Consider the following 14790-nt stretch of genomic DNA (forward strand, 5'->3'; position numbering starts at 1 on the left):
GGTGGGGGAGAAGCCCACAAATCAGAGAGAAGAAAACAGGCTCCTGCGGCCACACCCGCCTACCGGTCTGTATAAGAGATAGAGCCGCAATTGACGCTACCACCAAAATCACCCACCGCAAGGATGGCACCAACTGGAGCTAAGAGTGGCAAAAGGGTAAGTCACATAGCTGAGCTCTGCTATCCTCAGTGACATGGGCTTACAGGGGATTGTATGTTCTGGGAAGTTTTGTGGGCTGAGAACAGTATCATCCATGATGACCTCCATGCCAGGAGATGACACCTGACCGCTACACCTGTACTTTTTATATGGCTAGTCGGCAATAAAATCAATGATTGCATGTAAATGTAAACCTACACTTATATAGTAAGAATACGTTGGGTCAGATGAAACATGTAACCACTTGGATTTGTAGTGTGATTGAGGCTACGTTCACATCTGCGTTGTGAAATTCGGCAGAGGAACAGACTGCAGAAGTTGACCGTATCCAACATAGCCGGATAATGCTGTGAACCCCCATGACTACAATGGGATCCGACAGGGATAATGGCAGCTTTTGGCCAGACAAAAAGGTCCTGCATACACAACGTTTTGTCCGGCCAAAAGCTGGCATTATGGCGGAAGGAGGTTGGATCCCATTGTAGTCCATGGGGATCCAGTGGGTTACGGCATTATCTGGCTATTCCGGATACAGTGAACCCTGGCAGGCTGTTCCTCTGCCGGGCTTCACAGCGCAGATGTGCACGTAGGGAAACCTGTTTAGGCTGGAGCTACACCTAGACTTTTTGTAGCACTTTTAATTGATTTTCACTGTTGGGTGACAGCTGTAGTGTAAAGCAGTAAACTGACCTGTATGCAATCATGTGCACTGCTGTCACTCTATAAAATCAGTTAAAAGTGCTACAAAACGTTCAGGTATAGTTCCAGACTTAGGCCTCATGCACATGGCCATTGCCGTATTGCGGTCCACAATACACGGGCACCGGCCGTGTGCACCCCGCATCACGGATGTGGACCCATTCACTTGAATGGGTCCGCAATCAGGGAGATGCGGTGCGGAACGGAAGCACTATGGAGTGCTTCCATGGTGTCTCTGTCCATGTCTCAGCACCGCAAAAAAATAGAACATGTTCTATTTTTTTTAGGGTGCGGATAAATCACGGACCCATTCAAGTTGAATAGGTCTTGATCCGTCCCGGCCACCGCACCGATGTTGCCCGTCATTGGGGACTGCAAATGCCCGGAAAGGCCGCACAACGGCCGTGTGCATGAGGCGTTATTCAGAGAATGTGTAAAAAAAGGTCTTTTTACATGAACCGATGTTTCAGGCAATTATCAGGAACAAGCCAAACATTCCTGTTAATTGCCTGATTGTCAGTGGAGATGAGGGCTGCATTTACATGTAGCAATCACTTCTGTTGTATGGAACGAGCAATTGCTACAGTAATCACTTGTCACCATAGAAAACCATTGCTCCTGGGCAGCAGATCCCTGTTTGCACAGCATGATGATTTTAGGTGCCGGTTAAAAGACCTGATGGTTTATCCACACAAGAACCCACGCAGAAAAATCGCATGTAATCCGCAATATGCGCAGGTGGCACTACGAAGCGCTTCCATGGGCTTCGGATCCGTGCCTCCATACCGCAAAAACATAGAACATGTTCTATCTTTGGCCGTATGTTGCAGATCGTGGACTCATTCAAGTCAATGGGTCGCATCCGCAAACGGAGTGCACACGACCAGTGCCTGTGCAGTGCAGATGGCAATTTGCGGCGCACAGCATGAACACTGAGCAAGTACACTTATGGGCTGTTTTTTGCCTTCCATATACGGTCTGTATACGGAACCATTAATTTCAATGGTTCCGCAAAAAAAATGCACTCCGTATGCCTTCCATTTCCGTTTTTCCGTTCCGTTGAAAGATAGAACATGTCCTATTATTGCCCGCAAATCACGTTCCGTGGCTCTATTCAAGTCAATGAGTCCGCAAAAAAAAGGAACACATACGGAAATGCATCCATATGTCTTCCATATCCGTTCCGTTTTTGCGGAACCGTCCATTGAAAATTTTATGCCCAGCCCAATTTTTTTCTATGTAATTACTGTATACTGTATATGCCATACGTAAAAACGGAACAGAAACGGAAACACAATGGAAACAAAAAACGGAACAACGGATCCGTGGAAATTGGTCCACAAAACACTGAAAAAGGGCTCATGCACACGAAAAAAAATTGGCGTTCCGTATACGGGCCGTATTTTGATTCCGTATACAGTCCATATACGGAACCATTCATTTCAATGGGTCCGCAAAAGATGCGGACAGCACTCTGTGTGCTGTCCGCATCCGTTGCTCCGTTCCGTGGCCCCGCAAAAATTATGAGGCATGTCCTATTTTTGTCCGTTTTGCCGACAAGAATAGGCATTTCTATAATCGGCCTCCTGTTCCGTTCTGCAAATTATAGAAAAAGGCACACGGGTGGCATCCGATTTTTGCAGATCCGCAATTTGCGGATCGCAAAAAAACTGCACGGTCGTGTGCATGAGCCCAAAGCCATACGGTCATGTAAAAGAGGCCTTAGGGCTCGTGCACATGACCGTTGGTGTCCCGTTCCCGTATTGCGGACCACATTTGCGGATCCAAAATACACGGGCACCGTTCGCTGTCATTCTGCATCATGGATGCGGACCCATTCATTTTAATGGGTCCGCAAATCCGGAGATGCGGAACAGAACACTATGGAAGCACTACGGAGTGCTTTCTGGGGTTCCGTTCCGTGCCTCCACACCGCAAAAAAAATTGAACATGCTCTATATTTTTGCGGAACGGAGGGATCGCGGATCCCCATGCGCCTGCCCCACAGAAGGTGCCCGTGCATTGCAGGCCGCAATTTGCAGTCCACAGCACGGGCACGGGCTTCACACGGTCGTGTGAATGAGCCCTTAGCCTGACGCTAGACCTACACTTTTGGCACACTACTAAAAATCTCTGTGAAATCACTGTTCTTAGACTTACATTGACTTACATTGTGTGTCAGGACGGATCCATTTGGCTCAGTTTTGTCAGACGGACACCAAAAGGCTGCAAGCAGTGTTTTGGTGTCCACCTTCAAAGCGGAATGGAGGCGTAATGGAAGCAAACTGATGCATTCTGAGCGGATCCTTTTCCATTCAGAATGCATTAGGGCAAAACTGATCCGTTTTGGACCGCGTGTGAGAGCCCTGAACGGATCTCCCAAACGGAAACCAAAACACCAGTGTGAAAGTAGCCCTAGAGAATACATTGTGTGGCTTGAAAATTGCTGCAGCCAACTGAACTGAGTATTCATTGATGGATTTAATTACTGGAGATATAATCGCTGTGAAGTCGCTGCAGACAAGTGAGTAGTTTTTTTTCTTTTTATTCCCGCCTCAATAAAGTAACGTAAAAATCTCTTGTCATTGAAATCTCGGTGAAATCACTGCATAATCTCTAGCATTTAAAATGCTTCAGCTACTAACGTGGCTGCAGTGATTTGGAAGCTATTTTTAAGCAACCCTATGCATTCCCCATGGCCAGCCATTTTTTTCACAGCGTGACAAAGTCTAGGTCCAGGCTCAGCCTAAGGGCTCATGCATAGGAACGTATTTTCTTTCCATGTCCGTTCAGGGTTTTTTGCCGATGTGGAACCATTCACTTCAATGGGTCTGCAAAAAAAAACTAAAGTTACTCCGTGTGAATTCCGCTTCCGTATGTCCGTATTTCCATTCCGCAAAAAAATAGAACATGTCCTATTATTGTCCGCATTACGGACAAGGATAGTACAGTTCTATGAAGGGCCAGCTGTTCCGTTCCGCAAAATACGGAATGCACACAAATGTCGGACCGCAAAATACATACATGTGCCCTAAGGGCTTATGCACACAAACATATATTTTTTCTGTGTCCGTTCCGTGTTTTTTTTAATTTATTTTTTATTTGTGGCCCGTATGCGGAACCATTCATTTTAATGGGGCTGCAAAAAAAAAAACTAAATGACTCTGCGTGCATTCCGTATCCGTATGTCCGCAAGTCCGTTCTGCAAAAAAAAAAAAATTTCCAATTGTTGGCCATTTTGTGCACAAGGACAGGCATTGTTATATTGGATCCGCAAAAAAATAGATGTAATATGACCTGTCATCCATCTTTTTTGCGGATCTGTGTTTTGCGGACATTCAAGTGAATAGAGCTGAGTGCGATACCAAGCACAGCCGCTATACAATGTACGGCGATGTGCTTGGTGCTTTCTCAAAACAGCTTATCGGCGGGGGTCCAGGGTGTCTGTATGTACCCTCACCCACTTATCCCAGATCGCCACTGTAGCAGCCATAGTAGGGGTATCGTGGCACGCTGCGTAAGCTCCCTTTCTATATAATAGGTTCGTGAGGGCCTCATAGGAACCCATTAGAGCCGCTTCCAACACCACTGCTGGATTGCTTGCATCGGCTCTAAACCACCACGCCCCATATCTCTGCGGTACTGCCGCATAGTAGATGGAGAGATTCGGCAGCGCCAGGCCTCCCCGTAAATATGATGCCTGAAGGGTATGCTTCACGATTCTGGGACACAGTTTATGCCACAAAAAAGGGATAAACATCTTATCCATGAGTACAAAGTGTCTCTTTGGTAGCTCCAGCGGTGCCGCTCTGTTACAATACAACAACTTAGGTAGGAGGACCATCTTTATGATATTAACACAACCTATCAAAGATAGTAGGCGAATTCTCCCACTCCTCATTGAGGATTGGAAATCTCAAAAAATTATAGTCTGTAAGTTTTTCATCATAACAATTTGACATTTTATTTGCCCAATTATTTGTAAGCAGTCCTCCTACTGCCATGATTTTGCATGAATCCTATTTATATAATGGTGGGGAAATGCATCAAGCTTCTGCAATTCCTAATGGCCGCCTTATACCAGAGCAAGGGAAAGGTTAGGGTATGAAGCCTATACAATGGCATTTTGGAGCCAATTGGTACCTTCCATGTGACGGTGTATTATGAAGGATATTCATTGGCATATGACACCCCTATGACTCCATACCATAAAGGCAATGCTTCTAAGCTAGAATTACCTCCCTCTGTATCTAATGGAACATAGCACAATCATTTTCTGTAGGTCTCTGCATGAAATTTGAGACATTTGGAATTACAGTATGGCTTCAGTGGTTAACTTGGTGGAAACAAGGTTTAATCTTTATAAATCAATTCAGGGCCTACTGGAGCGTCTCGATGCAGGAGAAGTGGTTATCGGAGATGGGGGCTTTGTGTTTGCCTTGGAGAAAAGAGGTTATGTGAAAGCTGGACCATGGACCCCTGAAGCTGCAGTAGAGAACCCAGAGGCAGGTAAGGGTCTGCTGGTGGTGAGTTTATGTCATTATCATTATTTCATACATTTATATAGCACCAAGATTTTCCACAGCTCTGAAAAACGCATGATATAGAACATGCTGTGATTTATTTTTAAATTCTGAACGCAAAAATGATGCGTGAAAAACAGCTTGTGTGAAAGAGGCCTTATATTACGTCTTGACAGTTGATAGGTGTTAAGTTTGGGACCTTTACATTGGACAAGAATAGGAAATGTTAAATTTCTCTGTGGGTGCTGCGGAATGGACATATGGATGGTCTGCTGTCCGCATCTTTTGCTGCCCCATTGAAGTGAATGGGTCCCAAAAAATGCGGATTGGATGTAGAACAAAAATACGTTCGTGTGCATGAGTCCTAAGAAATATAGTACAGGAAGTATCCAGTGGCCACTGGTTAACATAGGCTAAAAAAAGATATATCAATCCATCCAGTTCAGCCTGTTATCCTGCAAAGTTGATCCAGAGGAAGGCAAAAAAACTCTTTGAGACAATTTTCCTGATTTTAGGTGAAAATTTTTTTCCCGACAATCAGAATAACTCCCTGGATCATCTTCCCATCTCTAGTAGCTATAGCCTGTACTATTATTACACCCCAGAAATACATCCAGGCCCCTCTTGAACTCTTTTAGTGAATGCACCATCACCACCTCCTCAGGCAGAGAGTTCCATAGTCTCACTGCTCTTACCGTAAAGAATCCTCTTCTATGTTTGTGTACAAACCTTCTTTCCTCTAGACGCAGAGGATGTCCCCTCGTCACAGTCACAGTCCTGGGGATAAATAGATGATGGGAGAGATCTCTGTACTGACCCCTGATATATTTATACATAGTAATTAGATCTCCCCTCAGTCGTCTTTTTTTCTAAAGTGAATAACCCTAATGTTAATAATCTTTCAGGGTACTGTAGTCCCTTATTCCAGTTATTACTTTAGTTGCCCTCCTCTGAACTCTCTCCAGCTCTGCTATGTCTGCCTTGTTCACAGGAGCCCAGAACTGTACACAGTCCTCCATGTGTGGTCTGACCAGTGATTTGTAAAGTGGTAGGACTATGTTCTCATCACGGGCATCTATGCCCCTTTTGATGCAACCCATTATCTTATTGGCCTTGGCAGCAGCTGCCTGACACTGGTTTCCCCAGTTAAGTTTACTGTCAGCTAAAAGTTACCAGTAAGTTGTTTGGCTGAATTCTCATGGATCAGTATAGTAGTAGACAGGTCCACACGAAGAGTAACTATATCAGACTTCTCAGTCCTTTTCCTGTTTTTCAGTACGTCAGCTACACAGGGAGTTCCTCAGAGCCGGCGCAAATGTAATGCAGACATTTACCTTCTACGCCAGTGACGATAAACTGGAGAACAGAGGGAACTACGTGGCAGAGAAAATCTCAGTAAGTGTGTAGGTGGTGATGTCCTTTCCTGTTTCCTTCATGTACAGAGTAGATCATTGGCGTAACCACTGGGGCTGCAGTGATCTCAGTTACAACTGGGCCCCAGAGGATAGCGCATCCACATGCATTCCTGCACATCAGGCCCTTAAGGGCCCGGCACAGAGGACCAAACACTAAGTAACACCGGGGCTGAGTGATCGGAGTATTGCATACTTGGAGACATCTCCTCCCCTTTATCCAGCAACAACTCAGAGTTCCCATTGATGAGATCCGTACTGTGCTGAAGCTGTACAAATAGCACTGTGAGCTGTGGCGTACATAGAGAAGTAAGGGCCCCATAGCAAGGATCAAACTAGGCCCCCACACAGGACAGAAGGGTTTCCGCCTAAACCCCTTTCAGTGAACCATGGGCCATTTTTTCCACTGCCTCATTTACTAAAAGTTGTTCCTTTAGAGGGTGGAGTCCTGACCAAGTTTTCACCTTCAAAAGAAGAGGGGACAATCCCAACTGGGCCCCCTCTTGTCCTGGGCCCCATAGCAGTCGCATGGTCTGCCGCTATGGTAGTTATGCCCCTGGATGTAAGCATCGAGGACAAGATGTGGCTCACACAGGGGTTTTGCTGGGGTAAAAATGTCCCAAATTATGGGACCATTTATTTTAAAGTGGTCAAAAAAGGGGCGGGTTTAAGCGGGAGGGGGCAGTGCTTCCCACAGCCTACCAGATTTGTTAAAACTGGCGCCAGGAAAGTACAGAAATACAAGAAGCATAAATTAGACACATCTCACTCCAGCACATAAGCTCTGCCATAGTTACCTGTTTAATTTCCATGCCTTTGCTCATAGACTTCTCCATAGGACTAGTGAAAAAATGCAGAAAAAAGCATGTAAAAATTTATGAATGAAAAAAACATTGGGGAAAATTTATCAAAACTGGTAGAAAGAAAAATTGGCTTAGTTGTCCATAGCAACCAATCAGATTCCACCTTTCATTTTTCAAAGGAGCTCTGACAAATTACAGATGGAATCTGATTGGTTGCTAGTTTTGGCAAATCAACCTCATTGTGTTTTTTTTTTTACATGAGGAAAAAATGGAAGGTTGCCTTAGAAAAGTGAACAAAACACAACGCTGGGTCAATTATGCCACATTAACAGACTTGAAAGGGTTATTCCCATTTTGACCAACCATGGAGTAACCCTCCTATGGCTGGAGTTACAGAATCAGCCAAACACACTGAGGTATGCTGTTTCTAAGGTAATAGTAATTCTGATCTGATGGAAAGAAGACCAAGCCACCCATCTGCCATTGGCTTACATTCCCTTTAAATGGGATTAATCCAGAGAGTGTGCTCAGTCTCCTGGCTGGACATGAAGTTGAGGAGATAACCAATATCATAGTGTCCCAAACTTGCAGGGATTGTCCCTGATTTTCACAGTCCCGGTAAATTTGGGCTCTCTCAGGCTGAAAATGGGCATGGCTTATATAAACCTGACTATAAATGGGTGTTCTCAGCAGGGTAGGGGCGTTCCGGGGTAGGTCCTTAGATGTCCAGAATTTTTACAACTAAAATGTTGGTAACTATGCCAATGTACAGATGAGAAAGTCAGCGACACTTTCGAATAATGATGCTTTTCAAATAGTGATGGTTCTTATTCATCATATTCTAAAGGCAGACTTTATGCTATGCTGTAATAATAATCTGCTCCATATCTCCATTAACAGTACTAAAAGGAAATGTTTGCCTATTTTTTAAGGGTCAAAAAGTGAACGAAGCAGCTTGTGACATCGCAAGAGAGGTTGCAAATGAAGGTGATGCATTGGTTGCAGGAGGTGTCAGTCAAACCCCTTCATATCTGAGCTGCAAGAGTCAGTCTGAGGTGAAGGCTATATTCCGAAAACAGCTGGATGTATTCATAAAGAAGAACGTGGACTTTCTCATTGCTGAGGTAACATGAATTCTTGTCCGCAGTTGCGGACAAGAATAGGACATGTTCTATCTTTTTTGCTGGGCCACGGAACGGAAGTACGGATGCGGACAGCACACTGTGTGCTGTCCATATCTTTTGTGGCCCCATTGAAATGAATGGGTCCGCATCCATTCTGCTAAATTACGGAATGGATGCGGACTCAAATATACAGTCGTGTGAATGGGCCCTTAGTTTCACACTTCCTAATCTAGCAAGGAGGTACGTTTAGTTGATAATGTGTTAAAACACAGATTTTCAAGTTTTGTGTTTTCTATTATATTTATTCCCTAGCTATGTTATTTATTTATTTTTGTTATGATGTTGGTTATGGTTTTTGGTTATTTCCAGTACTTTGAACACGTGGAAGAAGCTGTCTGGGCAGTAGAAGTCTTGAAAGAGTCTGGAAAACCAGTTGCAGCTACATTATGTATTGGTCCAGAAGGAGACTTAAGCGGTGTACCCCCTGGAGAGTGCGCAGTGAGGCTGGCAAAAGCTGGTATGTTTCATGATGAACTTTCCATAAAAAATTCTGTGTGGCACATATCTCCTTCTATTTCATTATTTCATGTAGACATGGCCACGGCATGACTGGAGTGTGTCATCTACAAGGTCACCTTAAGAGGACCAGTTGCCACTCCTGACATGTCTGTTTTAGTAAATAGCTGTATTTCTGTGTTTTGCTGCTCCTCTGTTATTCATCCCGGAAATGTATAAGGAAATTACCAGCTAGGTTTTTTCCGTTCCCTTTTGTCAAAGTGATGTGTCCGTACATAGTCTGATACAGTCAGCACGGATTGGATAGTATTAGTCTGTGTAAGGATGCACCTCCAACTGCTAACACCCAATTGTCAATTTATTCATAAATGTCCAGGAGGAATAACAGAGGACTTGCGCAAAACATAGCCAGCAGCCCCTCTTTAAAAAGCCAGATGCGTAACTTGTGACAGCCCCCAAGCCCTAGAGCCTGAGCGGGTCTAAAAGGATGCAAAACACGGATGCCGGCCATGTGCATTCCGCATTTTGAGGACCGTATATAGCCGGCGCTATATAGAAAATGCCTATTCTTGTCTGCAAGAATAGGAAATGCTCTAGGACATGCTCAATAGGACATGCTCTATATTTTTGCGGGGTCGTAGAACGAAACTACGGATGTGGACAGAACACTGTCTGCATCTTTTTTTGACCCCACTTAAATGTATGGGTCCGCACCCGTTCTGCAAAATTGCAGAAAGGATGCGGACCCAGAATTGCGGAACGGATGCGGACCCAGAATTAATGTAAATGCACCCTTTTTTGGAGTCCCGTAATATGAATGACAATGGGGGCAGAACAACTTTTAGTTATCCAGCTGTACTTTTTTTAAGCAAGTTCTGTCAGCTTGTAGCCGTCTACCACTGAGTGTAATAGTGATATATTCTGTCTGCCCTTGAATATTACACTATGGGAAATACTGGCAGGTTGTCCTGTGAATCGACAGGTCCCATCTGAGACATAATTGGGATTTTAGCCACATATTTGATCACACGCTCATTATCAATGGTAATTTCCACTGTGCAATTGTATCGTAATGCAGGAGCCTCTGTGGTCGGAGTGAATTGTCATTTCGACCCAATGACCTGTGTGGCAACCGTGAAGCTGATGAAGGAAGGGTTGGTGGCAGCCAATGTCAAAGCCCACCTGATGACACAACCTCTGGCGTATCACACACCTGACTGCGGCAAGCAAGGTTTCATTGACCTGCCAGAGTTTCCTTTTGGTAAGTACAAAGATTAATACAACATTGGAGCTCAGAGATGAGTAATAACACGCTCTTATTATAATAAGATAGTTGTGTTACAATGACAGCTTCAGTTGTCTGGAAGAGCAGCGTTATCAGCACTGAAAAAAACACTTAGTGGCTTAGTATCAGGTTCATATTTTTGTACTGTATAGGAGTTCCTTTTGACCTCAGAAAAGCCTGAATTCTCCTGGATTTTGAGATTCTGTTTATGGATTTAAAGGGGTTGATCCCAAAAATATTCTACAGTTTTCAATCCAGCACCTGAATTGCATGTAATTAAAAATGTAGCATAGCCACTACACTGATTCACTGAAATCTATTTGTATAGCGCCACCTACTGTTTGTTTTTTCCCCTTTATTTCTTTGTCCTGCTTACTGAGATGGCCGCACATGCTCAGTTTCATCCTTCAACTGTCTCCTGAGTTGTGATAGGGAGAGCTGAGACACGCCCCTTCAGCTGCAAAAGAAAAGACACTCCCCTTAGGGAGTGTAAATGGGGAGATCTCTGGATCAATGTGAGGTACAGGGCTGGTTATAGCTTTGTTAGGGTACATTCATACATCCATAGTGTATTGCGGATCCGCAATACACCGGGCCGGCATCCTTATAGAAATACCTATTCTTGTCCGCTATTACATGTTCTATTTTTTTTTCGGGAGCTGCGGACCAGAAATGCGTCAACTATAGGCTTAACTAGTGTTCTATTGATATTAAGATGGTTTTCCAGGAACAAATACCTCCTAAAGGGGTTATCTAGGAATTGATAATGATGACCTATCCTCAGGATAGGTCATTATGATCACATCGGCAGGGGTCTGAGTGCTGGCACCCCCGTCGATCAGTTGTTTCAGGGAGCCGCTGTGCTCACCGGAGCTCTGGTGAGTGATGCCGGCTCCTAGCAGCTTTCCAGGCACAGCACCATACATTGTATATTGGCAGTGCCTGGTATTGCAGCTCAGCCTTATTGACTTTAATAGGGCTGAACTCCAACTAGGCCATGTGACACGCGTATGGTGACGTCGCATGGCCTAGGAAGTGGCCGTGGTGCTCACGGAGCATCAACCTTTTCTAATAGCTGATAGGTGGGGGTCCCGGGCTTCGGACCCCTGATGATCTGATATTGGATAGGTTATCAATATAAATTCCCACATAACCCCTTTAACCGAAGGCCCCTAGCCTGCATTGCTTAGATTCATACCTGCTCACTACAGCTTCGGTGCTGTGCATTGGCTTCTGTTACTTCAACTTCCGGTCTCTTTCTAGTTTTCTTCTGACCAGGGCATGGACATGGTAAGGTACACCGCAGCAGCCAATGACAGGCTTCACCAGTGACAAGTTGCTTGGGGACATATAACTGCTGAAACATCAAAAGTGACCATGTCCACACCCTGGCCAGAAAGAACCAAGCCGAGGACTGAAAGATGGCTGAACTGGAGCAGTGGGGAGCAGGTTAAATATTCATGGACAAACTGAGAGTACTAATGCAAAGAAAACTTTCCCAACTTATTTAACCAGCAGCTGCCTAAACCATTAACATTAGGTACGATAGTTTAATCGATTATGTGTAATGTAAATTCCTGACCTAATTGTTTATCTGGGGTGACCGTGTGTGTGTGTGTGTATATATATATATATATATATATATATATATATTATTGTTTATGATTAGTCAACTTATACACAATATACTATATATTTCAGCTCTGGAACCACGAATTGTGTCAAGATGGGACATACATAAGTATGCCAGGGCAGCCTACGATCTTGGAGTCAGGTACATTGGTGGCTGTTGTGGTTTTGAGCCATACCATACCAGAGCCATAGCAGAAGAGCTGGCCCCAGAAAGAGGATTTCTACCAACTGGCTCAGAGAAACATGGCAGCTGGGGAAGTGGACTGGACATGCATACTAAACCCTGGGTTCGAGCAAGGTATGCAACCAGATATATAACATAGCTATTAATCCTGTGATATATTGTATGCATGTGCTCTCCTAACAGCAATAGGACTGCTTGCCTTCTGTGTCTAAAGGTGCCTTTACACATTAAATGAACCTTGGCCGAACCCATCAAACTTGGTAGAATCTGGAGCCCATGTAACATCTATGGGTGGGTTCTCACCTTTCCCCCCCTCCCCGATAGCAGATGTTGGGAGTAAGTAAGATCTGGCATGTTGCATTTCAACAGGTGGCAGTGGTTTTATCCCCTCTCCCTAATGAGAACACATGCATGCTCGGTTAAGCTTGTATGGAGGGATCAGGAGGAATAGATGTGTAAGGTGATGGCAGCTTTTAGAAAGTTAGGTTCCATATTTTCAAAGCAACTTCTTTGCAACCACCTTCTCCCAGTGTAAACCCCACTCCTGTGACCATTCAAGATCACTCTCTGACCAGGCCAGGTTCTGTCCGTTTCCTACACATATATACTGTATGTCATGTCACTGTATATAGTTAGTCTATAATGTCATGTGTATAATACTGTTGAGAGGGCCCTGACAATAACATTTTTTTAGTCCTCCTCCTGGGTTGGCCCCTTCTGAGTTCAGGCTCCATAGAAGCTGCTTCCACTATAGTTACGCCCCTGCAGGGAATTCTGAGTTAATACAGGGGGTCCTCTGGTCAGGATTCTAATAATTTCCCCATTTCGGAGAAAGCTACAAATAGTATCTTTTGCTCTGGAGGACCTATCCTGTCCTTCATTACACAGCTAAATCAATGATGCTACATCTTACCTGTGGTGGTGCTGCAGGGAAATTGAACACTGAAGGTCTCAACAAAGGGAACTATAAAATTACTTTATTGTCATGAGACCCATCTAACAAGTAGGGATTGTGTAAAGTGGAGAACCTTAAATAAAAACTCCTATTAATAGCTGCACATTGATTTCCTTTGGTCTATTGACATTACTGAAGCTGAAAGCATCACTAACAAACTTTGCATTAATCACTAGTTCAATGTATGTACATGGCCATCACTTGTATCTGTCATTTTTAGCAGTTTTCCTTTGTGCATGCTGAATGTCTTGTTTGCAATTCTCTCAGACATGGTGGGTGAAGGCTAGCTGCCATCAACTGCACACACAAAGTAGAGGAGAATCTGCTTCCTAACCTTCTCTTACTCATTCAGAATCAGTCCCAGGATCATGGAGGGCATTACAGAGAAGAACTGATCTGTATAGGTGTGAATGAAGCACTTGTGCTGATAGAAACTTCTTATGTAGCTGAGCAGTATCTTTATCGCCTCTATCTCACTACTGCTGCTCACTCCCCCCCCCCCTTTCTTCTTCATAGGCTTGTATTGACATATGCAGTATGATACTTCAGCAGAGCTGGTCTGTTTAAGACAGAATTGAAGCATTTTTCAAAGTGAAAAGCATGGAGGGGGAGAGGTATACAGCTGATAACATGATAACTAGACATTTCTCACTAATAAAACATATTACAAAGTTTCTTATGGTTACGTGTACTATTGATTTATGAAATCAAGGCCATCGTCGTCATAAATGATGATCCAGTCCACAACTATAGAGGGTCCTTTATCATCCTGTATGACCTGTTTTTTTTTTTTTGCATGGCAGGGCCAGGCGAGACTATTGGGAGACCTTGAAACCTGCTTCAGGGAGACCTTATTGTCCTTCTATGTCAAAGCCGGATGCCTGGGGAGTGACCAAAGGACATGCAGAACTGATGCAGCAGAAGGAAGCAACTACTGAACATCAGCTTAAAGAATTATTTTCAAAGCAATCCTTCAAATCCAACTAGATATTCATCTCAATAATTTGATGCTTTTTGTACAAACAAATCATCCAAATAATGATCATTTTTAACTTTCATAAAAGCAAATGTAATCAGTATGAATTTTATATATTAGGTTATGCTACATGAGTTTCACAGGAACCTTTATTGCATTTATCAGTTCTTCTGTGCTTTTTGGTTCTTTCATGACCCCAGTCATGTGATGTTATGCATCCTTTTTGTTTGTCATACTACCTACACTAGTCACTGCCTGCTACAAAACTGGCAAACTCATCTTCTGCTGCTAAAACATTCCAACTCTGCATACATAAACCACAAAAAGCAAATGAATGGATCTTAGTCAAACTTTCCTTAAAGGAGTTGTACAGGAAGTTGATATTGATGTTCTGTCCGCAGGATAGGCCTTTAACATCTGATCATCGGGGGTCTTACAACCCCGCCTGTTTTGGTAGCGCCTACGATACTACGGTTTCATTCGTTGTGTAGTGTTAGCTGCATTCACTAAATTAATGGGAGC

The 14790-nt window shown here is 43.9% G+C and overlaps 1 protein-coding gene across 1 annotated transcript; it reads left to right on the forward strand.

The window, feature by feature from the left end:
- Positions 1–14369, forward strand: LOC122924738 (betaine--homocysteine S-methyltransferase 1). Its single transcript, XM_044276114.1, has 8 exons — positions 1–156; positions 5235–5367; positions 6658–6776; positions 8529–8720; positions 9090–9237; positions 10315–10497; positions 12223–12451; positions 14096–14369. Exons 1-8 carry the CDS (start codon positions 124–126, stop codon positions 14277–14279), a joined length of 1221 nt encoding a protein of 406 aa, XP_044132049.1. The 5' UTR covers positions 1–123; the 3' UTR covers positions 14280–14369.
- Positions 14370–14790: the final 421 nt, after the last annotated feature.

This window comes from Bufo gargarizans, chromosome 1, assembly GCF_014858855.1.
Source record: "Bufo gargarizans isolate SCDJY-AF-19 chromosome 1, ASM1485885v1, whole genome shotgun sequence".
NCBI lineage: Eukaryota > Metazoa > Chordata > Amphibia > Anura > Bufonidae > Bufo > Bufo gargarizans.

Excerpts from the sequence above, each read along its gene's own strand:
- LOC122924738 (XM_044276114.1), top strand. The coding sequence starts at position 124 with ATGGCACCAACTGGAGCTAAGAGTGGCAAAAGG. Across the intron at positions 157-5,234 it reads GAGCTAAGAGTGGCAAAAGG|GGCCTACTGGAGCGTCTCGA; the intron begins GTAAGTCACATA and ends AAATCAATTCAG. Across the intron at positions 10,498-12,222 it reads CCTGCCAGAGTTTCCTTTTG|CTCTGGAACCACGAATTGTG; the intron begins GTAAGTACAAAG and ends TATATATTTCAG.